Source organism: Cygnus atratus, chromosome 1 (assembly GCF_013377495.2).
Source record: "Cygnus atratus isolate AKBS03 ecotype Queensland, Australia chromosome 1, CAtr_DNAZoo_HiC_assembly, whole genome shotgun sequence".
In the NCBI taxonomy this organism is placed as follows: Eukaryota; Metazoa; Chordata; class Aves; order Anseriformes; family Anatidae; genus Cygnus; species Cygnus atratus.
This window is the reverse complement of record NC_066362.1, coordinates 66,251,181-66,272,831: the sequence shown is the minus strand read 5'-3', so window position 1 is coordinate 66,272,831 and position 21,651 is coordinate 66,251,181. Positions and strand designations below refer to the sequence as shown.

At 41.5% G+C, this 21,651-nt stretch overlaps 1 protein-coding gene across 4 annotated transcripts in view; it reads left to right on the top strand.

Annotated features, from left to right (window-relative positions):
• The window catches only part of MICAL3 (microtubule associated monooxygenase, calponin and LIM domain containing 3), a 158,955-nt gene extending 137,610 nt beyond the window's left edge, over positions 1–21,345 (top strand). For 2 of the 4 annotated variants that reach the window (XM_050715459.1, XM_035550765.2), the window contains 4 exons: positions 2,032–2,082; positions 15,033–15,132; positions 16,143–16,216; positions 16,301–21,345. In XM_050715459.1, the coding sequence (XP_050571416.1) occupies positions 2,032–2,082; positions 15,033–15,132; positions 16,143–16,216; positions 16,301–16,485 (410 nt within the window). In that variant the 3' untranslated portion in view covers positions 16,486–21,345. The remainder of the gene's footprint in view (positions 1–2,031; positions 2,083–15,032; positions 15,133–16,142; positions 16,217–16,300) is intronic. The other 2 variants (XM_050715470.1, XM_050715466.1) reach the window with 1 other exon arrangement.
• The last annotated feature ends 306 nt before the right edge of the window (positions 21,346–21,651 follow it).

The following is a 21,651-nucleotide window of genomic DNA, read 5'->3' as shown; positions in this document are numbered from 1 at the left end:
CATAATTTTATATTTTGTAATGATTCTTTTCTTTTTCTATTGTAGAAACAGATAGACAAGGCCATCTGAACAACTTTTCAGTGTCATTTATTATCTTTTATCAAGTTGACTGTTAGTTATCTTTTCTCTCAGTAAAGCATTTCAGTTCTTTATTTAGAAGTCTTCCATCAACTTCAGTTTTTCATATCTCTGACCTCTGGACCTTTTCCCAGTTTTACAAAAATATGTCTTTCAGTTGGACTGGTAAGAACAAAAAAATGTACTGTGGGTAAGAATTTGTTTACTTTTGTTTTGTTTTGTTTTTTGCTTCTATTTTCCATCCATTTTGTTTCAACCTTAGTATGTTTTGATCAAGTGACTTATACTGAGCAGATAGTCAAATTCTTCACAGCAGTGTCTTGTGAGACTACAGTTAATTTGGATCCTAGCAATAGGTACAAATAGCTCAGTACTCTTTCCAGGAATGTCAGTCCTTATCTGATAGCTTTCAAGCTGGAATATGATGATACTAGCTGTTCAACTAATCACACTCAGAAACATTTTGGAGTTCATTGGTGACTTTAATGTTGACAAAATAATCGCACCTTCCTCTATAACTTCTTTTCGTTTTTAAATTGGCTCAGCCTCAGAGAAAGTGCAGTTGGCCTTCTGTTCTTCAAAGAGCTGAATACTCAATCTAACATTTAGTTTCTGATTCAGAAAATAGTCTCACACCCTGTGATTACTTAATTGCCTTAATAAGTTTTTTGTTAATGTCTTTGAAGATCTCACCCTTTGGCAGTTGCATTTATAGTAAGAATGATCTGGAATATAAACTATTTAAGGTGGCAAGTTTATCATATACAAGGTGTTCTAAGCTTTTGTCATCCCTTCTTTTTTCTTTTTTTTTTTTTTTTTTAACCTTTCTTTTGCATCATGGCTTTTCACTGCCAAGGTAAAGAAAAATAATCTCAGTGAAGAATTTTCCTATTTTTCTGCAGTGTCCCAAGAGTGGGATTACTATTAATGTAACAGTGCTTTGTATTATAGTGCATTCGCCTGTCTGGACATGGTTATGACTTCTGTTTTCCTGTGTGGATTTTTCACTTTTTCAATTATTACCTTGAAAAAATATGTCAACTCTGAAATTTCGTGAGGCTTTTTCTTCTTCTCCATTATTCTCCTTTATGAACTTTGATAGTCATTTTTAAGAGCTAGGAAAATGTCTTTCAGTGTCAGATCAATACTGAAAAATTTAAGAGCAACCTCTTTTCATCAAGTGAATCATATGCAGTGAGAAACAGTGCTCTCTGTACTCCCATGTGTCTCTTCCCTAAAGAATAATTATACAGTGCTAGACTCATGGTGTACCTGTCTCTAGCAGCTGTGGACATGCATGTCTGTTTCACACACACAAATGGAGGTTCTTCTCTGACACAGATACTGTGTCATTAGCAGAAACCCATCTTCCCACACTTAGGTATTTGTCATTTGTGTCAGCACTCAGTGCCTTTTACTTGTTTGCTATACACACGCATTCTCCACTCACTCACTGCCAAGAAATCAATGCTTATACCTGTCCTGCAGCTTACCTAAGAAATTAGTCTTTCCTTCTGATGTTGCTCAGCATGAAAGCAACAAGAATAGCTCTGCTTTTCTCAACAAGAACAGGAAAGACTTCAGTGTCAAGTACTGGTGCAGACTGAAATAAGTGAAGTGTCTGTGTGTAGACCTCTTGATTTTTCTCCATGGAAGTCCTTGCCTGCCTGCTGGGAATTTTCTCCTCATCTTCCCAATATGTTTGTGACACATATATATATGTGTATGTGTATGTTTGTGATACATATATATGTGTGTATGTGTACATATATGGATAAATGAGACACAATTTTATATATATTCTATGTATGTGCAAATGTATATAGCTGCATGTTTCGTGTTGTTTGTCTTTTTTGTTTCTGTCTGTATGTCTTTCTCATATATTGCTTTGATTGTGTGGGGCTAGGGTGGGTATCTGATTCAATAACTGTCTTCACCAATTCCTTGTTATAGACTATTGGGGAGAGTCTTATTACAGTGACCTCATCGACTTGCATCTGGGTGGTATGTATAGCTGAACCTCTCGCTGACACTAACCCTGCTGACACTCCTTCCCACCCCTCCCTTTACCTACTTCTCCCATCCTTGGCTCACAAACAGGAAGAAACAGTCCTTGCACATGACTGGCAGAACCCCTTTTGCAGCTCAGGAAGAGGAGATCCTGGCATATTCCACAAACCATGTGTAAGGCTCCCTCTTCTATTTCCCACAGTGCCAATTATTTCAAAATGTATTCGCTGTTTTCACTCCAGTCACCTTCCATGCTGGAAGTAGAAAGTCATTCTGGATTTTGCTTCTCCTTTGCCAAGTCCAATTCTACCATCCAAATACTCTTCAGAAAAATATGCTAATACAATGGGAACTGCAGAACTGACCATCTCCCAAGAGCTAACAGCACTCTAAAGGATTAGTTATGCCATTGCCTCTCTCTTCCCCTTTTGATTCTTCCTGAGGAAACAGAGTATTTTGATGATCTAACAAAATGCTTCCTCAAGGGACTTCGGAAACAGTTGTAGATGACTTCGTTCCTGTTTTGTCTTATTGCAGGGTTAGGAGAGAATCTACTGGTAGAGTTCCAGTCAGTTTTGGTGCAATCTACTACCAGTTTCCAGTCAGCTCAATTTGCAGCATTACACATCTAATAAGCTTCTTGCTATGTTGTTGTGTTTTGTGTTTTTGTTGTGTTTTTTTTTAGTATCTCATTTAAGTGCCAAACTTGTGAGTGTTCAGCCCATTTTTTCCGCTCGCTTGATGACTATAATGATGTCATCACTCTGCGCTGTCATTCTGCATTTCTTTAATTAAAGCTACTTCCTGAATCCCTTAGTAAGTGGATAACTTTTGGTTTGTAAGTGGCATTTGTTTAGCATTTGTCCATCTGGAAAACTGAAATTCCCTTTGCTCATTTAGTCACCCCAAATCTATTCTTCTAAAATGAGCAAATCTGTCAGTGTATCCAAGAGAAGGCAAACTCTGCTAGGTTGCATTGTCATCTGAGTCTCTTATTTCATTTGTCTTCTCCTCCAGAAGGAGGAGAAAAATCTGTAGCCAGCTGTTGGGAATGACTCCAAATTGTCCTGACGCCACATGCCATTCATTAAGAATACCCACATGGGCTCAGGTTTCAAAATGGAAGACTTTTTCTCCTTAGTAGACCTGATTTGTTGCCCAGTTCCCCTGTGGTAATTTTGGTGTGATAGTCCTCCATTAACCCGGTGCTTCATTCACTGCTCAGTCCTTCTGGCATTCCTTCCTGGGGTGTCTTCTGCAGAGAGGCTCTGAAATTATCTTCCTAGGTATGCCTATTACGGCTGGTCCGTATCTGTATGATCCAGAGTAGGAGCTGTAAAAGGGTTGATGCTGAATGACACTTAACAGATCCTTTTCCCCATCTAATGCTATTTCCACTATACCTCTCCATCCTCCCCTTCCTTCTCCTCCTAATGCCTCTTTAGAGATAACAGTTCCATCAAAATCACTGATGGTGGCTTTAAGAAAAGCAAAATAATTCTTACTTAAAGGGACACTGTCACTTAAAAAAATACCGTGTTGTAGAAAATCTCAAATTAAAACTGAATTTACTTTTCATCCTTTTTGCTTTTTACATTTCTCTGAGCTCAGACAGTCACCTTAGAGTGGTCATTTTTAGTCTTCTATTACAGGCTTTTATTTATATGGTGACTTAGTCATTTGGGCTTCCAGCAGTCAGAGACAATGTTCACATTTTTTAAAAAATGGTTGATAGTTTTTAAAACTATTTCAAGTTTTTGCTCATCTCAAAAATACCTTTTCCTAAAGAAAAAATTAAAAAATGTATTGGGCAGTATCCCTTTAAATGCAATGAGCCAGTATAGCCTGCTGGAGTATGTGGCTTTGTAATTTAGTTTTGTTGCTTCTGTAATTTGTTTCATATTTGCTTTGGAGGCTGCCAGATCACTTTTGCCAGAGTGGATACAGTACTCTGATGATACTTCTCACTATTCAGTGGCGAATTTAGAGTTCAGCTCTCAAAGTAACACATCTGTGCAGGCTGCTGCATCTGGGTGTGGTGCCATTAAAACCCCTGGAGCCGAGTGTGACTGCATGGTCCTTCCGGAGCACTATAAGCAGTTAGGACGGCAGTGTGGATTAATTGTTCTACTGGCAATTTGTGTCTCTGAGGAACAGGCATGACTCTGAAGTCATGCTGTCAGTAGAATGATAAGCAAACCACAAATTCTTTGAAAAGTTATCTTTAAGTTGGTGATAGTTTTTCAAGTGATTAGGGCTTTAATTTAATCTGGATTTTCTTTATACTAATGAGAGTTACATTTCATTTAGTTGTTAGAGACTACACAACAACTTCTGCAAGGGTGTGGTAACTTCTGACATCCTGGTCAAGTCCCAGTTTGCAGGATTACAAATTGCTATCCTAACTACCCCTGTTGCTCTGCTCACATGCCATAATTCTCTCTTCCTGTCCTAAAATATCATGTGCTGTTGCTGTGAAGCAGATGTTTCATTTCGTGCTACAGATGGTCCCATTTCAATTCTGAGTAATTATTCCTATGTGTATACTGTATGTTATGTTATAAAAACATTGCAAAGGTTGCAAAGTCAACTGAAATTAAGATAGTGTATTATGTTGATTTATCAACAGATTTGTAACATTTAAATCCACTGCAGAGAACTGTACCACTTACCTTTATGGAATAACTGATAGCAACACTAGGTTGTCATCTTCTGTGTGGATCCTCGTGGAGGGGAAATGGGACATGGTCAGTGGATTTCTGGCAGCTGTTGAATGGTGAGACTTGAAAACATGGATTCTGAGCCAGACACTGAAAGGATACAGTACTCTGGTGGATGCATACTCTTTGTTCCTTTTATTCACCCTTTGCAGACAGTCCTTGTCCTAATCCTATCTTTTTCCATCCAAAGCTCCTTACTCCACTTCCATTTTCATTCTCAGTTCCAATTTCTGCTTCTCAGGTATTTAATTTTAATCCCTACCTTCTTGACAAAGAAATCCTAATGTCTACCCTTCAGACCTCCTGTTCTTCCCCACTAGTTGTTCCTAGTCTTTTACTACTGCTTCTTATTTAATCCTGGTATTTCCACTGACTCAGTCCACAAAGATTCCATCCCTGCCACTGGCTTTCTCACAAAATTTTTGGGTTCTGCTCCCTTCTCTACCCATTATTCTTTGTTTGGACGATCCTAGGTCATACCTTCTCAATGGATCTGTTTTCTTCCACCCCTTACCTCTTGTCTTTTCTCGTCCCTGTCTCTTCTCCTTTAGTGGTTAGCATTCTTAGTCTCCTTGCTTAATTCTTAGTCTCCTTGCTTAATTAGTCCCAGCCTCAGTTCTTCCTTTCCCACCAGTTCCTTATTCCAGTTTACTCCTTGTCTGTCTGTGGAAGGTACCTTCATTGTTCCCTCTGCATTCAAACGGTCAGTTTCCTTTTCCTTGCACCCAGCAGGGAATGGTTGAGGGAACAGCCCCCACACTCCAGTCTTGCTTTCCTCTTGTCTAGATTATGCCAAGATACACGAGATGGGTGTAAGGAAGAGAGCTGATATGTTTGGTAGTGCTGATTTCAGACATTCATTCTTTCTTGACAAGGTTAAACAGTAAAAAAAAAAAAAAAAAAAAAAAAGGCATGATTGTGTTTTTAATTTTTTTCACTTTGTTTAAAGTGTACTCTACCAGAACTGTACTTTTTATTAGCTTATTTAAAATACTTGAGCTATGTACTTTAAAGTCCTGCAGATCTACTTCTGCAGGGCCAGAGTCTGATACACTGAAGTGAGAACAGTCCTAATTCCTGTGATTGACAAAAACAGCTCTCCTGCAAGAGGGTTGGAGTTTTAAGATAAATATTCTTTCTTGGTTTGCAGCTACTTTTGACACTGAAGTGAATTGGTAACATGTTTTCTTTGCAGTAAATTTGGAGCAGGAAAGAGTGTTTGATAAGCAGAACTTGTCAGAGTATAATTAGAGTACTTGTTAGGTACTGTAAGCAAACAATTATCATTTACCTGCTTCTTTCTGCACACCTCTCACAGCTGCACACAAAAGCTAGCAGTCTTGGAAGACAGGGCCAGTGTAGGACTGTACTATTTCTGATTACGTTTTGAAGTGCCTTGAGATCTAATAGGAGGCAGAAGACTTCTGTGCAGTCATTTATGTGTGTATTCTGCTCCAGCTATTGCTTTGCCTAATTTTCTTTAGCCTCCTCACCATTTTTTTTTATTTTTTTTTCCTCTCTTCTACTGGATAAGTAAAGATGGTGTTCAGTTTACATGGCAATTCAGTGGTCCATGAGTTTTGCCCAGGTTTCTTACAGTGATCTTTAGAGCATATTGTTATTGACAGAGTTATAGTAAACTGCTGTCAGAAACCTCAAGTGACGTACTTAGGAGATAGTTGTCAGAATTCTTTCCTTCAACTTTATAATACCTGTAGTTGTGTGCGATATTATTGTCCAAGAGGTGGTTTTCTGTGTTTATGCTCTTTTACAACAACTTTATCAAATAGTAAAGCTGGAATGCTTTATTTTTCAGCCACTTAAGTTTCTGACCATAACTGATTTTTAAATGGTGGAAAAGAGAATATTTCCTGTTATCGCTGCAGTTTGTCTTACTGATCTCTGTTGGACTCATCTTTATGTTAAGCACTGAGGTAAAGTTAGAGCTCATCTATCTGTTAAATGACTGATGGAAGTTGTTAGTAGAGTAAGAATTTCTAAAGTGTCATGCTCTTAGTTTGTGAGGTTAAGTGCTAACATAATGGTGCGTGAGAATGGAGATTAGCCTCAGAGATGGATTTCCTACATGGTGTTGCCATATGCTGATTTCCAAAATGCCCTGTTTAGTTTAGTCAGCAAAATAGAAATTGAAGCCTATCAGATGCAAGATTTGCAAAGGATGTGATTCCATTTGGTCTGTGGTATGTCTGCTCAAGTAATTTTGATTTGCAGTGACTCGCCATGTCTCAGAAATCGTCAGAGCTCTCATACCATAGGACATACACAAATAATAAATAGTAAGCTATAGGTTAGGGATAGTGGTGTCTGCTACCCTAAACTTTTCACTGTGCTTTCTTCATCCTCATTGAGTGTTTTTACTACTGTTCTTCAGATTATGAAGAAGTATTAAGTAGCTACAGCAAAAAAGGATAAAAACTGTCTTAAGTATTGATCTTTAAACAAAAATAAAAAGTAGAAGAGACAACAGTCCAGTGTAGCTCGCGCAACGAAAAACAGCATAGAGTGAAAAGAAAGTGTGTTTTCATGGTAGTTGTACATTTTTTCTACCTTGTTTTAGAGAGATTTAGGAGCTATGGCATTGATTCTTGTTTTGGCTCTTGATTTCCACCGTTTTATCAAAGTCTGTAGTCTTTCAAGTGTACTATGGCAAGCAAGGTCTTTCTAGTCATGGCTGCATGAACTCAGAAAGATGCAGGGAATGCTTCATTTCACATAGGCAAAATAATTGCAGACACTTCACTGATGGGCTGTGGCTAAATTGTTAGGCAGGGTACGCTTGGGAGCTGGGATGTGCTCCTTCCCTCAATATACTGCAGCTCCTGGCTCAGCACTGGTCACCCTATGCACCTTTCTGAATTCCTCTGCTTGCTGTCTTTGGTACTTGGGCTGTGGACTGCTGACCTCTGCTTTGAAGAGGTCAGCAGATTGTTTTACAGGCACTTCAGAGAAGTTGGCCTGTGGCATTGAAAGGGAACAACTGATGATTAACACAATCTGTTTGTGGCTCTGCCTTGGTGGGGGGGAGATGACAGTTTTCTGTCCAGAAGCTGTGGTTACATGCAGGACTGTGGCTGACAGCACAGAGGGAACCTAAGAAGCAAATGGTCACAGAAATGGCTCTTCTCTTACCCTTCTCATACCCCTCAGCTCCTTCAGAACAAACCACATCTGTGGGGCAGTGGTTTATTGGGTTTGCGTGGCAAGGTTTTGGTAGCGGGGGGTCTGCAGGGGTGGTCTCTGTGAGCAGAGCCCAGCAGTTGTCCCATGTCAGATCAGAGACAGCTCCAGATGGCTCCAAAAGGGACCTGCTGCTGGCCAGAGCCAAGCGAGGGAGCAACCCTGGGTGGGCCTCTGGGAGAGCAGATTTAAGGAAGGGGAAAAAAAAATGCTGCACAACAGCAGCTGGGAGAGTGAGGAGTGAGAACCAGCCCTGCAGCCCCCCGGGTCAGTGCAGCAGGAGGGCAGGAGGTGCTCCAGGCACGTAGCACAAGTTCCCCTGTGGCCTGTGGAGAGGCCCCTGGTGGAGCAGGCTGTCCCCCTGCACCCATGGGTCCCACATGGAGCAGATCTCCACGCTGCAGCCCGTGGAGGAGCCCCCGGTGGAGCAGGTGGATGTGGCCTGGAGGAGGCTGCGGCCCATGGAGAGCCCCCGCAGGAGCAGGCCCCGGGCTGGAGCTGCAGCCCGTGGAGAGGAGCCCATGCAGGAGCAGAGGGTCTGGGGGGAGCTGCCGCCCACCCCTGGGGGACCCATGCTGGAGCAGTTTGCTCCTGGGGGATGGATGGACCCCATGGTACAGAACCATGTGGGAGCAGTTCTTGAAGAGCTGCTGCCTGTGGGCAGCCCCCGCAGGCTCAGTTCGGGAAGGATGGCATCCCGTGGGAGGGACCCCACGTGGAGCAGGGGCAGAGAGGGACCGTGAAGGACCAGCAGAGACAAAGTGTTAGGGACGGACCACAGCCCCCATTCCTTGCTCCCCTGCACTGCTCAGAGGGAGGATGTAGAAGAGGAAGGATGGGGGGGAAGGTGTTTTGGGGTTGCTTTTAGTTCTCACTAGTCTGCTAGAGATAGACAACAAATTATATGAATTTCCCTGTGCTGAGTCTGTTTTGCCTGTGATAATAATTGTTGAGTAATCTCCCTGTCCTTATTGCAACCCTTGAGCCCCTTCCATTGTATTTTCTCCCCTTTCCCTTTGAGGAGGGAGAGTAAGAGGGCAGTTTGTGGTGGAGTTCAGTCGCATAGGGGGGGAAAAACACCACAAGCTCGTATTGCTGCTGCCTGCAGCACTCTTCCCATGCTGTGTATGAAGACCTGTGCTGCCAGACCTAATGTGTTTTTTTTCAGTAGTGGGGGACACTACCAGAAAGGCTGTGGGGTTTTATTGTTGTTGTTTTGTGGTATTGGTTTTGTTCTTGTTGTTGTTTTTAATTTCTTTGACAAGAGTTTTTTCCATCTGGCCTTGACTCTGTGGTCAGGAAAATTTTCTTGCAGTGATGATGATGTTTTTAATTTGAGCTCATGAAATGGTGATTTTTCTTCTCTAAACAGTCATGAGAAAGCTATGCTATGTACTGTAGGTTTAGTGATGGCTTTGAGAGAAATGAGAAAACACATAAAGATTTACGTACTGTAATTAAACAAGTGAAGGGCAAAGTAAATGAGACAGTTTTTAACACTGTACGGTGAACTAGAGTCTGCCTTTTAATAGTACTGAATGAGATGCTCAGCCTTTTCCGAAGAGTTTGTGTAAACATAAATGTGCACAGTGAGAACTCTTGCTGTATAGTTGTATGTTTTAAAAATTATCTTTCTCAGGAATATGAATGATCTGATGGTGCACTCAATATCTGAACGTATCAGTGTGCTATAGGTGATCTTTTCTCTGGATCTCTTTCTGAAACAGTTAAGAGGCTTTTTTCTTGAAAGCCTTATCTGAAGGGATAGTGAAATATATGGCATGGAATACGCTTAAATATTTGTTACCGAAAAGATTGAAAAATCCTTCTTCCTTTCAGGAAATTTGATAAAATCTTTCTCTCTTTAAAATTAGAAAGTTCCTATTTCAGTCTGCATATAGTATCTGTACCACCTGTATGAATACGTGTGTTAGCAAGGTTGGAGAGGCAGTTTTCATAAATGTCACTTTAGAGAAGTTTTTAAAAAATATATTTAAAATTCTACTGCATTATATGTTTTATATAAGGTGTTTTAGCACCTTTTAGATCATAATTGGTATAGTTTTCACAGCTTTAGAGAACTATAATGGGTAAGTTTTCAGGTTGCAGTTCACTCTGTCCTCATTATTTAGTAAATAAGGATCACTTTAAAGGCTTGCTAATCATCCTGGGATGGACAGAAGTTCTTTTGAAAGCAACTGTAATGATCATGTAACCTATATTCACTGATGCAACTATAATTTACATCTGGATTAATTGGAAAGTGTCTTAATAGTGCACGTTATGTTCAGTATCCCACTGAAGAGCAATATTAACATTTCCAGTAGCAAGATTATTATAGATAATATGGACCTTGTAACTTGATGCAAGGACACATTTTCTTAGACAAGAGTGGGGAGGATTATATTTCTGTTAAAAATAGAATAACTAAAAACAAATGAAGAAAACGCAATTATAGGGAGTGTGGGGGGGTTCTGTATTAGTCTTCTGCTATGCAAGTCTTGTGGCTTTTTACCAGAGACCAAAGGTGTTATCTTTTCCTAGGATGTGGCATTTTGCTTGTTGATGACAAGCATTTTGCTTGTTGGTAGTTTGTGGCCATGTCACAATGAGATGAGTGGTGTTTTCCTATACCAGGTATTTATTTTCAGATCAAATATGGCAAATTGAGAATTCTTCACCAAGTCTCTAAGTCTGTAGTTCGAAGTTTAGAAATGTAACTGCGTTTGAGTCAGCAACATCCCCCACTCCCCCCAAATTGTGAATGAAATCTCAAACCCTGAAAAACTGAAGTGGATTCTTCCATACAGTTAAACATCCATCTCCCAGTCTCCCCAAAAAGGAACTGGTAGACTATTAATTAAGAGTATAAAAGCTTATATGGTAAAATATTGATGTTGAATATGATAGGATGTGAAATAAAAAATGTAGTGGGTATCATGCACTAAATGCTCCGCTTTGTATGGAAGCTTATTCTTCATGGTGGGTAGCCTGTGTGGTTTGGTGGGTCTGGGGCTTGGTTTGCTTTTGTAACCTAGGTCTGTGAAATGGCAATCATAGAAAAAACAGCCCTAGCAGTTTTTCATTTTAAATGAAGAAGTTGGAAAATTCTGAACAACTAGAATTAAGGCTCTGGTACTGTCAACTAATGTTGGTACGATGCTTTATTTGTAATTGTCACATGGCCAACTGTGTAACCCCTCCTAATGTTGCTCCTTCCTGCCCCCAGTACAGAGGCTTCTGCCTGCCTGAGAAAGCCATGCTGCTCAGTCACAGGCTTTGAAGCCGACGTACTCCAATGTGTCCTCCGTGTGCTGGTCTAGTTCTGTGATGGTCCTTTCTAAAGCTTTCCCAGTTTGCCAGTAGTCTGGAGTTTTGTAAAGATGTCTCCAAACCATATATATATATATATATATCAAGCTTTGCTGACTTCTCCAAATTATGAGTTATTCTTGCCATATTATTGTTGTGGAGTTTATGCTTTTCCCAACACAGAAATCCCTTCTCTTGAATGCAAACTCTATTCAAATGCGGTTGTGCATTGAGAGCAGTGTTTCATTCTGATAGCTTTGATGTTTGAGGCTCTTCACCTTCTTGGTGCATATGTTCTCCTGTAACTGTTAGTGATAATGGTTATTTTTTACTGTTTCTCTCTGCAACATGAAGTACAGCTGAAAAGCAAATTCTCAGTGTTAAAACAGCTGAACCACTGTAGAGATGATAAATGTTTATTCTTCACTGGGTGACAGAGATGATGAAAAAGATTCAGCAAGTCACTGATACTAACAGAATTTGTAAGTTTTGAAATGAGAATGTCAAGGGACAGTTTTAAATTTACTGTTTTAACCACACAAAGTCTTTAGTTGATTGTTCTTCCTACAGACACTGATGTGAATTTTTTTTTTACCCATGTAAGAGCTGATTCCCCTTCTAAGCACTGCAGTCCAACTGAGTACATGTGTACTCACCATGCTTGACACAGCAGATCCTAGCAGACGGGTTGCATGTTAATCAGATTCTCCCTGTGACATTCCCTGTCTGAAGGAATTATTTTCCATTAAAAAGGACACTTTTACCATCAGTGGATGCTGCCCTGGTGATAAGAGCATGGTCCTGATAAAGATTTAAGGTAGAGTGGCTGTTTACAGCTGATGTCTTATGCATGCAGGCGAGACTTTTTGTAACCCTGCTTGAAATTTGCCATTTATCAGCAGGAGTTAAATGTTCATCTCTGCTCATCCTGACATCTTGTTCACAAAGTTTTTGGTTAAAGATGGTGTGATTGAAAATGTATGTTAGGAAGAAGTCAACAATAACCTCCTGCCTGGTAATTGTACAGCTCAGGAAGAGTTCACCAGTACCTCAGCCCACCTCTTATCTGTTATCTGTGCTTACTAGGGACATTATTCATCTGTAGACTGTATCCCTTGTTTCTGCTTCTCCATTTCTTGTATTTTTTCATTTCTTTTCTTTTCTTCTTGTGTTTCCTTTCTTTCTCACCCTTACGCTTTTTGTCCTTTGCTTGTCTTTTATTTCACCCCTTTCCTCCTCTTCCGTTCCACTTCCAACTTCCTCTTCCTCTCCTGCCTCTTCCTCTTCCTCGTTTGGTCCTATTGAAGTTGAGCCCAATGCCGGGACACCACGTCGTAGACCTCTCTCCTTCTGCCCTTGCTGTGCCCATGAAGGTAACGTAACCTCACACGCTCCCCATTCTCCTTGACCACAGCCGGGGTTTTGTAGCAGAAGTAGTCAGCGAGTGACCACAAGGTCCCAGCCCTGTCCCCACCCTTTTCTTGCTGTTACCCCAAACCATCCTTCTCGGTAGCAACCTGGTAACCAGCTTTTATGGGCCTATGGCAAGTTACTAAAGGTACAGTATCCCTTTGGCTAGTCCCAGCTGTGCTAGGGAGGGTGTAGAGACTGGGAGGGACGTTGGCCAGCAGCTGTGGGAGCAGTAACGTCACACTCAAGTTTCTGGTTTCGTTCGGTGGCTTCAATTTCTCCATTCCTCCTGAAAGATGCTTGGAAGGAGTGGGGTGAGGGAAGAAAATCTTCTTCCTTAAGTGACCTTTTAATCAGTATACATGGATTAAAGGAATACCGTGTCTTTATAAGGACTGGTTTGCAAAACATCCTTGAACTTTAAAAGCCAACAGACCTTAAGCTAGACCAGTTTTCCCTCATCTATCTTGCTGAGTGCATTCTTTAACTGTCCCAAATGGAGTTTGCCATAGAGTTTCCATTGCCAAGGCATGGGGGAAGGGGGCTGTTTATGTGTGTTCGTGGTGTAATTTTGCTAACCACTTACTCTGCTTTCCATGGTGCTCCCTCACATCAGTTGTCAGTGCTCCCTCTCCAGTCCTTCCATTATTCCTCTGCTCATTGGCTGTTTAAAAATATTTATATATTTCATAGGTCAGTAGTCTTGTGTTTTTTTGGCTTTTTCTTAGAGGCATTTGTTTTCTATACATCCTGGCATTGGAAGGGATGGGGAGACTTCCCAGTGCTCTCATGGCGCCACGGCACTGGACATCTGCATGTACGGTCTCCCTCTCCTGTCGCCATACGGGCATACTGTGCAGAGATGCTCAGAAAGGAATGCTTGGAACTGAGCAACACACTGGTATAAAGCCCAGAGAGCCAGAGGCTCTTAGGGTGGTACAACTGGGTATGGGATTTCCCAAGGGTCTGCTCTTACAATTTTTGGAGGGCAGGCATTCTCAGACTAAGCTGCAGCGTACAGGAATTGTAGGCCCACCTTTGTTTAGCTCCAGTGCAGCACTTCTCTGATGAGATCATAAGGGTGAAGGCAGGTCACAGATGTGAATTAACCTAGCCATTGATGTTATACTTGGGTAGTGTTTCCCAGAGTTAGTGTATTAAGCTTGCTGCATGATTATTTTGGCATCAGAATGGCTATTTAAGAGGTTTTTGCTCTTGATGGCATGACTCCAAAATAACAAGCTTAGACAGGGATGTTAGTTACGTTAGGGTGCCTAGGTTACATGCAAGCTGGTAGGATGCAGCAACCAGAAAATGCTGTAGAGCTTGATTTGAGGCCCTGCTCCCACCTCCATTTCTGTGCAGGTAGGCGGATAGCTAGTGTCCTTGTCAGTGTTTGGTAAAAGTCATGGCACTCATCTGCAGATAGTTCAGTGTGGATTCAGTGGCCCAAAACAGGAGATTGCTAGGAGGAGCTTCCCTGGTAAGCTCTTGGGTTTGATAAATCTCAACAGGAGGCTTTGGGATCAGCACTCTGCAATTTATTCTACATAACTCCTGACAGATAGGAGATTGATCAGTGGCCTACTGAGTAAGCCTAGGAGTTGGTTTGGAAATAAATGAAATAGCAACTGAGAGTTCTGTGTTAGCCCAAGATTTTTTTGCTTTTGCTTCTACATTAGCAAAGGTGTCTGGTGGTTCTCTTTTTCTTTCCAGTGCTGATGTGCAATACGGTAGAAGTAGTTTCTGTGTTCACTGTGCAGAGGGAATCTTCAAGGTGGCTAGATGTATGTGGCTAGTAGGGGAAGTCAAAAAAGATTTATTTAGCTATGGAAAAAAGAAAAGATGAGATGTTTCTTTTTGCCAGTAAAATAAAGATTGAGGACATGCAATTGAAGCAAATAAGAGTAAAACACATGGAGTGGCAATTGAATCTATTTCTGATGAAAATACACTTAAGGAACTGGCATGAGGAACTGTTAAGACTTTTCTTCTAATGAAAGGAAAAGTGAAATATTTAACAGAAGTCTGGGCTTTCTGCAGTAAGCATGAGGAAGAAACAAGCAATCACAAGAAAATCAGAAAGCAAACAAAATCAGGCTCCAAAGACAAGAGAATCCTTTTGGAGGTGACTTGCACTCTTCCGTCTGCTCTAGGCAAACTGATTGGACCCGGCTTGGGAGTGCTCTGGCAGCATCTTGCTCGGCTTTCTTTGCACATTTTGCCCCATTGCTGTTTTTGCCATTTGGACTTGTAAGGATTACAGTGTTACCTGGAAATTTAACGAGTTTCTTTTTTTTGCAGGCATGGGAAAGAAGGATGATCCCAAGTTGATGCAGGAGTGGTTCAAGCTGGTGCAGGAAAAGAACGCCTTGGTTCGCTACGAGTCCGAACTGATGATATTGTGAGTGAACGTGCAAAGCTTCAAAAGGGGGATTATTTTAGAAATAGTAGTAGCAGATCTGTCACTGCTGTCTTCCCTGTAATGCCTGAAGGTCATCAGTCTCTCAGGTTGATTCTTGGCTGAGATATGAATCAGACTATGTTTCAGAAGAGTGCTAGAAGGAGGAATAGTAAGGAATGTAAGTTCCAACTATTTACGTACATGCAGAAGTACGGTTGTTTGTTCAGCTCTGAGCCTTTCCCAAGATGTTCTGGGATAAAACATAAGTTGTTCACACAAGTGTCTTGAGTTACACAGAAATAATCCATGATTCTTCCTGGTTTTGGTGGAGTCCACTTCTGAGTGTAGCCAAAACTGTTTAATTCCATCTCCTTTGCCGTGTGGGCCTCTTCTCTGCCTGTAGAAGGACTATGGTGCTTCTCATTTCGGCTCAGATGAAAAGTATTTTCCCTGTTAACAAAATAGGGAGTTTTTTTAGTCTCCATGGTGCAAATCCATTGAAATTAGATTCTGAGTATGTCAGCTGACCTGGGTAGTGTGGAAACTCAGTGTCTTTTTTGGTGCCTGTGTCAGAAAAGCCCCAAGGTGCTGTCTGCATTTGAATCTGAAAAAGCGATGTCACAGCTTGTTCTTAGTTGATAAATAACTTTTGTCTTTAGAGTGGGAAATGGGAGGAGATACATAGAGGTGAAGTATGATTTTATGGTGATTGCAGCTTTGTTTGTTCCTTCACACTGTTTTAAATTTAATCAACATAATATTGCTCAGCTTTGTGTATTGCACTTCCTAGCTGAAGGCAAATAACCTGAGATACTGAAAGTACATTTGCATCTTTAAAATATAGAGTTACATATGTTAGGTATCTTTAAAGTTGTTCCAGAACAGATTGATAAAATGCATGACAGATATCTAGAGGGGGGCAGAAACTGAGAACAGATATGGAGCAATTGTACAGAGTATTTTAATACTTGGACTTAATAACTTGGACTCCTGGTGTGTTTCCCTTCCAGTGCTCGGGAGCTAGAACTAGAAGACAGGCAGAGTCGATTACAGCAGGAACTCCGGGAGAGGATGGCAGTGGAAGGTGAGAGCAGTAAAGAACATTTCATAGTTTCTACGTGCATATTGCTAGTCTTGTGTGTGCTGACAGTTTTTGATATCTCTGTAGATCATCTAAAGACAGATGAGGAGCTCTCAGAGGAGAAGAGGATCCTGAACGAGATGCTAGAAGTAGTGGAGCAGAGAGATTCTCTCGTGGCTCTCCTCGAGGAACAACGGCTTCGAGAAAAAGAGGAAGACAAGGACCTGGAGGCAGTCATGCTCTCCAAAGGTTTTAGCTTGAACTGGTCCTGAGCTTGACACATTTACCTCTGCTGGTCTGCGTTGTCCGGTTGGCCTACCCTGAGTTCGCCAGAATTACATGGATAGGAAGATGCTGAAGGGGAAATCTCCAAAGGGTCTGCCAGCATGCAGTGATTCGGTTTGAAGCACTCAGAAGCCTTTTGATAAGTGCGTTGGTTCCAGAAGCTTAAGTTTTACATGTCTACAAGCCAAGTTGAAGATAATGAGTTGAGTTTGTGGAGTCTCCTCAAGGGTCCTATATGATGGGCCTCATTTTTTTTTGTGTGGTAGGAGGGAGAGGAATAATCCATGTGTGGGGAAGGAGGTTAAGGGAAGAAGTACCCTTAACTAATCTGGATTTATGGCAGTCCATTCCTTTCCCATTTTTACTACACCAGTTCTAATAAAAGGGAGGGAAGTGGCAACCCTCTCTGGAAAACCACAGCAGCCTGTAGCAGCCTGTGTGGTGGAGTCAACTATCCAGAAGAGCTCCAGAAGCCCAGGGCAGTACCTTCTTTGCTTCAGTCTTCCTCCCCACCAAAGAAACCTGCAGTTGGCCACGATGCATGGATATGAGGAAATACGAGACAGAGAAGACACTACTAGCATTTGTGATGGAACTCTCTGCCTCCCAGTTTTTAAAGAGATTTGGGCATCAGAGGACTCGCTCCCTATCATAGTCTCCTAAATCTTTATTGTTGGGGAAGAAAGGGGAGAAGAAGAGGGAGGGAAGATGCCCTTCTGCTTTGCTACACACTGGAGAGACAGCTACTGCTGGCCTTAGTCTTCGTGGCCACAGCTCAGAGGCTGTTGGGCTTCTTTGTTCTGTTTTTGTTGCGACTGTTTTGACACTGGAAAATACGGACTGTGGGACAGTGGTAACTGTGTGCTGGGGCAGGGGTGTTACCAAGCAGCATTCCCTGGCTGTTAGGCCCCTAAAAGGGAGAAGCCCTTAAGTGACTGAAACCACCATTAAGACTTTTCAGTGTTTTTATTTTTTCATCTGTATTTTGTTTTTGCACATTGGAAACGAAGCTTAAGTCCTGCCTGGGCCCTCAGTCACTTTGACCCTTTTATGTCAATTAACTTATTTTTTTAATACTTGAAAGAAGATTCATTTTTGTATCTTTTAGGAAAAAAAATGGACGAGTGATGGTTGTGTGTGCCTGCTGCATCCTACAACTTCCACTTCTAAATTACTGGATGTTGTTACCTGTGGCTATTTATTAGTGTTCTTATTAATAATTTTAATGTTACACATATTTGAGTGTGGAGGGAGTGTTTTAACTCTGTTAGAGGAAGACACTACAGTGGATTGTTCCCGGCTTCACAGCAAGGGCAGCCTTTGTGGACCCCATGGATGTATCCTGCCCTAGCAGATTTCCTTTATGACAAAATCCTGTGCTCTCATGGAGTTGTAAGAATCTATTTTGTGCTCCTAGCATACTTTTCTTCTGCATCCCAGAATCCCTCTGTTGGACTAAGAAACCTATAATTTATTTAAATTTTTATAACGAGAAAGCCAAAAATGTGAGGTAGAAATATCCCATAGATCTCTTTCTCACTGAAAGATGGGACCCTCACACTCTTGAGATACAGCTAGAGGGACTTCCATGAAAACAAAAATAGCACATTTCCTGCTGCAGCTGTTGGAAGAAGCTCCTTTTGGCTCAGCTAGCGAAGCTGCTGCTTTTAAGCCATGAGGGTACTCATTGTAACCGTACATTAAGTAACGAGCAGGACATGCACTAAGCAGTTCAGTACCATCCACTGTTTTACAGCTTCTCAGAGCACACTACATCCTTAACTTGTTGCACAGAGCTGAAATAGCACTGTGTGTTGGCTCTGTGTCCCATCCTTAACACGATGTGTTAAGAGGTTGTTCATTGTGTTTTGAGGTTTGTTTATTTTTTTGGTTTATTTACCCTTAAGTTGTTGCCTATTCTCTTTTCTTTAAAAAAAAAAAAGTACTAAGCCTGCTCACCAGTGTCTTTGCGGAAATGTCCCATTCCCAAGCGTATTCACACAGCATGCTGGCTCTTTCAGCTTGAATATATGCTGTTGGTGCAAGATACCCCAGCAGGGCTGAACATCCTGTAATCTTTTGTCTCGGGATAGAAGTTATCAAGGTTTCTTGCTGTTGACTCTCTACTTTCTTCAGAGAGGTCTTCTGTAAGCCAGCGTCTACAACCTGAATTCACCTCTGACTGACGAGCGTATCTCAGGCCAAGCAAGAATGGGTCGGACTGCCTCCAGGGTCTCTGAGCAGGGCTGGCCGTTAGCTGTGGAAACGTATTTTATCACCTCAGGAGTTTCCCCTTTGCCCCCTCTACTGTTTTCTACTAAGGCCTTACAAATTAAACCCAAATGCTCATGAAACAAAGCAGATAGGCAGCTGCACTGCTAAGGTTAACTAGGCGTGCTAGAATGTGGTGCCTGCTCTACCGGCATCACGGGACAAAATTCTTCAGGAGTGCTGGCCTGCCAGCGGGATGGCCAGCAAACAGTTGTCCCTCTTTGTCAGTGCAGAGGCCAGCAGTGGAAGCCACATTGGTAATGGGAGTTTACAGTCTGCTTTTGAGGGGCCAGTGGAAACTGGAGAGGGAAGAAAGAGGGAAATGAGATAGTTTACAATAAACTGTCTTGCACAGAGAATTGGCCTCAGTCCATTTTATAGTGCATTATGTATAAGGACCACATCTAACTTTTAACAAAAGATCACTGAATGTGAGCTGTAGAGCAGAAAGAAATCCTAAAGAAGAAATACCAGATTACTGCTTTTCCCTTTTCATGCTGGAGGACACTGACTAGATTTTTGCAGTGCTTAAGAGTGATATCACTTGAGGGTGTAATGCTCTCCTGCAGGGGAAGACCACCTTTTCTAAAACTGAACTCTTTAGGTTATGCTAAAGTCCTCCAGCACTGAGAATAAAAATGAAAACCTAACATTGCACACACAAATGAATCGAAAATACATGAAAGGGAATCTTAAAAGGCCTTTTTATATCAAATGGTTGTAAAAGGCACAACTTGTATTTGCTGTTCAGTTGCACTTTAAGAATATAACTTGCATATCAGATACTGGGTTTTTTACTATCTGAATATTTTTAATTCAAATTTTATATTTTTAAAGCTGAAGAAGGCTCTTGTGACCACAAGATTCCTTATTTGTATCAGAATCCAAGTCGGATGTTCTAGCTCCTCGTGCTATCCACATGGGCAGCAGCACATGACTCAGCCATGTGCACGCAGTGATGTGCATCCGTGTTGTGTATGAGGGAAGAGAAGAGGCCCACAGCTTCGAGCAGGGGGCACGAAGGGGTATCAGCCTGCATGCCCCGATGTGGCGGGGTCCTGGTCCATACCAGGGCCTGGGCCCTTCCTCCATGCAGGAGGAGGAGAGCTGAGCTTGGAACCTAACCTGCGTTTGGTTTTAAATGGGCACGCTGAGGAGGGGGCAAGCACTTCAGTCCCCTAAGGGGAAGGAAAGGGATAAAGGGAGGGGATACCTCCTGGAAACACTCGGGAGGCAAATGGGGATGGGGGAGTGAGGACTGCCAAAACAACCAATCTGCTGTTTTCACAGTACTTTTTTTTTTAAACTGTTCTGTTCCTTTTATCATCTTTTCATTAAAACTCACAAATGGCTGTAAGATCCTGAGCTTCAGAGAACTATGCATGGGGAGATGAGAAGTATCTTCCAGCTCCAACTTTCAGTTAACCAAAACCCCATGGTCTCGCTAGGGCACGTTACAAACCACATTGCTGAACATATTTTAGAGCAAACTGCAAGTTTTAAAAGTCCGTCTTACTCTCTATCTGTCTCTGCATTTTATGTAAATATTTGTTTGTATGTACAGACACCAGTGGGTCCTTGGGTTACCCCTGCGGTCAAGAACCTGAGTTTTGTGCAAAGCCTAGGCCTCTGTTAGAACAACACAGTGCTTGCATAGACCTAGTCACCACATTTGTGCGCACTCTGGTGGTTTTTAATATTTTTATACATCCTAATCCTGAACATTATGAAGTATTATAAGTGTTCTAGACTGCATGATCTAGAGCAGCCAGCAGTTCCATTTTCTTAGCAGCTGTTCCTAAAATGTTCACAGCTACACCTTGTTTGGTTAACATTCTTTTAAAATGAGTTTTCAATTAAATGTTTACACCAAGCACCAGTGGATGAGAAAGGTGTTGCATTATAAAATCTCCTGTGTACAAATTGAAAAGCCACCATATGGCTGTATGGGAATCTAAATCATCACTGTCTGCAATAAAGAGAACTCTTAAAGCGTACTAAAAACCAGCCTGTATATAGTTGACAGAGAGAGATTGCTTGCTCTTGACTATTGCAAAATAACCAAGATTAGAAGCTTTCCAAAAGCCTCCACTTTTGAATTGCTCCTGAGTACTGCTGTAGGCAGGGTAGTGGGCAGACAAGGATGTCACTGAAAGTAGATGTGAAGGGGAGGATGCCAAGTTGTGATGGCATTGCAGTAATTTAAATACTCTCTGTATCTGTGCGTGCATGCGTGTGTGTGTGTGTAAAGTCTATTCCAGGTGAAGGGATCTGCTTTGGCATCTTCCCTTTTGAATGAAAGTAAACTCTGATATTCAGATTGGTTAAGGCTTTTATGGTTGGCATTTATGGATTGTTAACAGAAAAGCGTATACCCTACCTGTAAAAAAACAACAAAAAAAACAACAAAAAAAACCCTCTCTGTTCCAGCCTGTTTTCTCCTGTTTGGTTGTGTTTCATCATTTGTTTTTATGCACACTTGCTTCGTTGGTGTTGAGATTTTAGCACCTCAGATGGCCAACTGAACTAAAAAAAAAAAAAATAAAGTCATTAATTATTTTTTCTTTTTGTTGCTGGAGTTACCATTTGTTTCCCTTGTGTTCATTCCCACAGTTGATGATAGAAGAGGAAGCCAGGAGCCTAAGGGAAGGTGATCTTGAGATGAGATAAAAAAACAGGTGTTACAGGACTTGACTTAGGCTTTTCTATTGTCAGAACAGTTTGAGCCCTGCTGAATTACCTGGAATACAGATGGATCTTGACAAAGCCCCAATACATGGTCTTCCTTTCTCCAATTTTACATTGCTGCTTCTATGAAAAGAAATTTCAACAAATAGCTAAAAAGGGGTGAAGGTAATCAAAATTCAGTTGCAGGAACTACG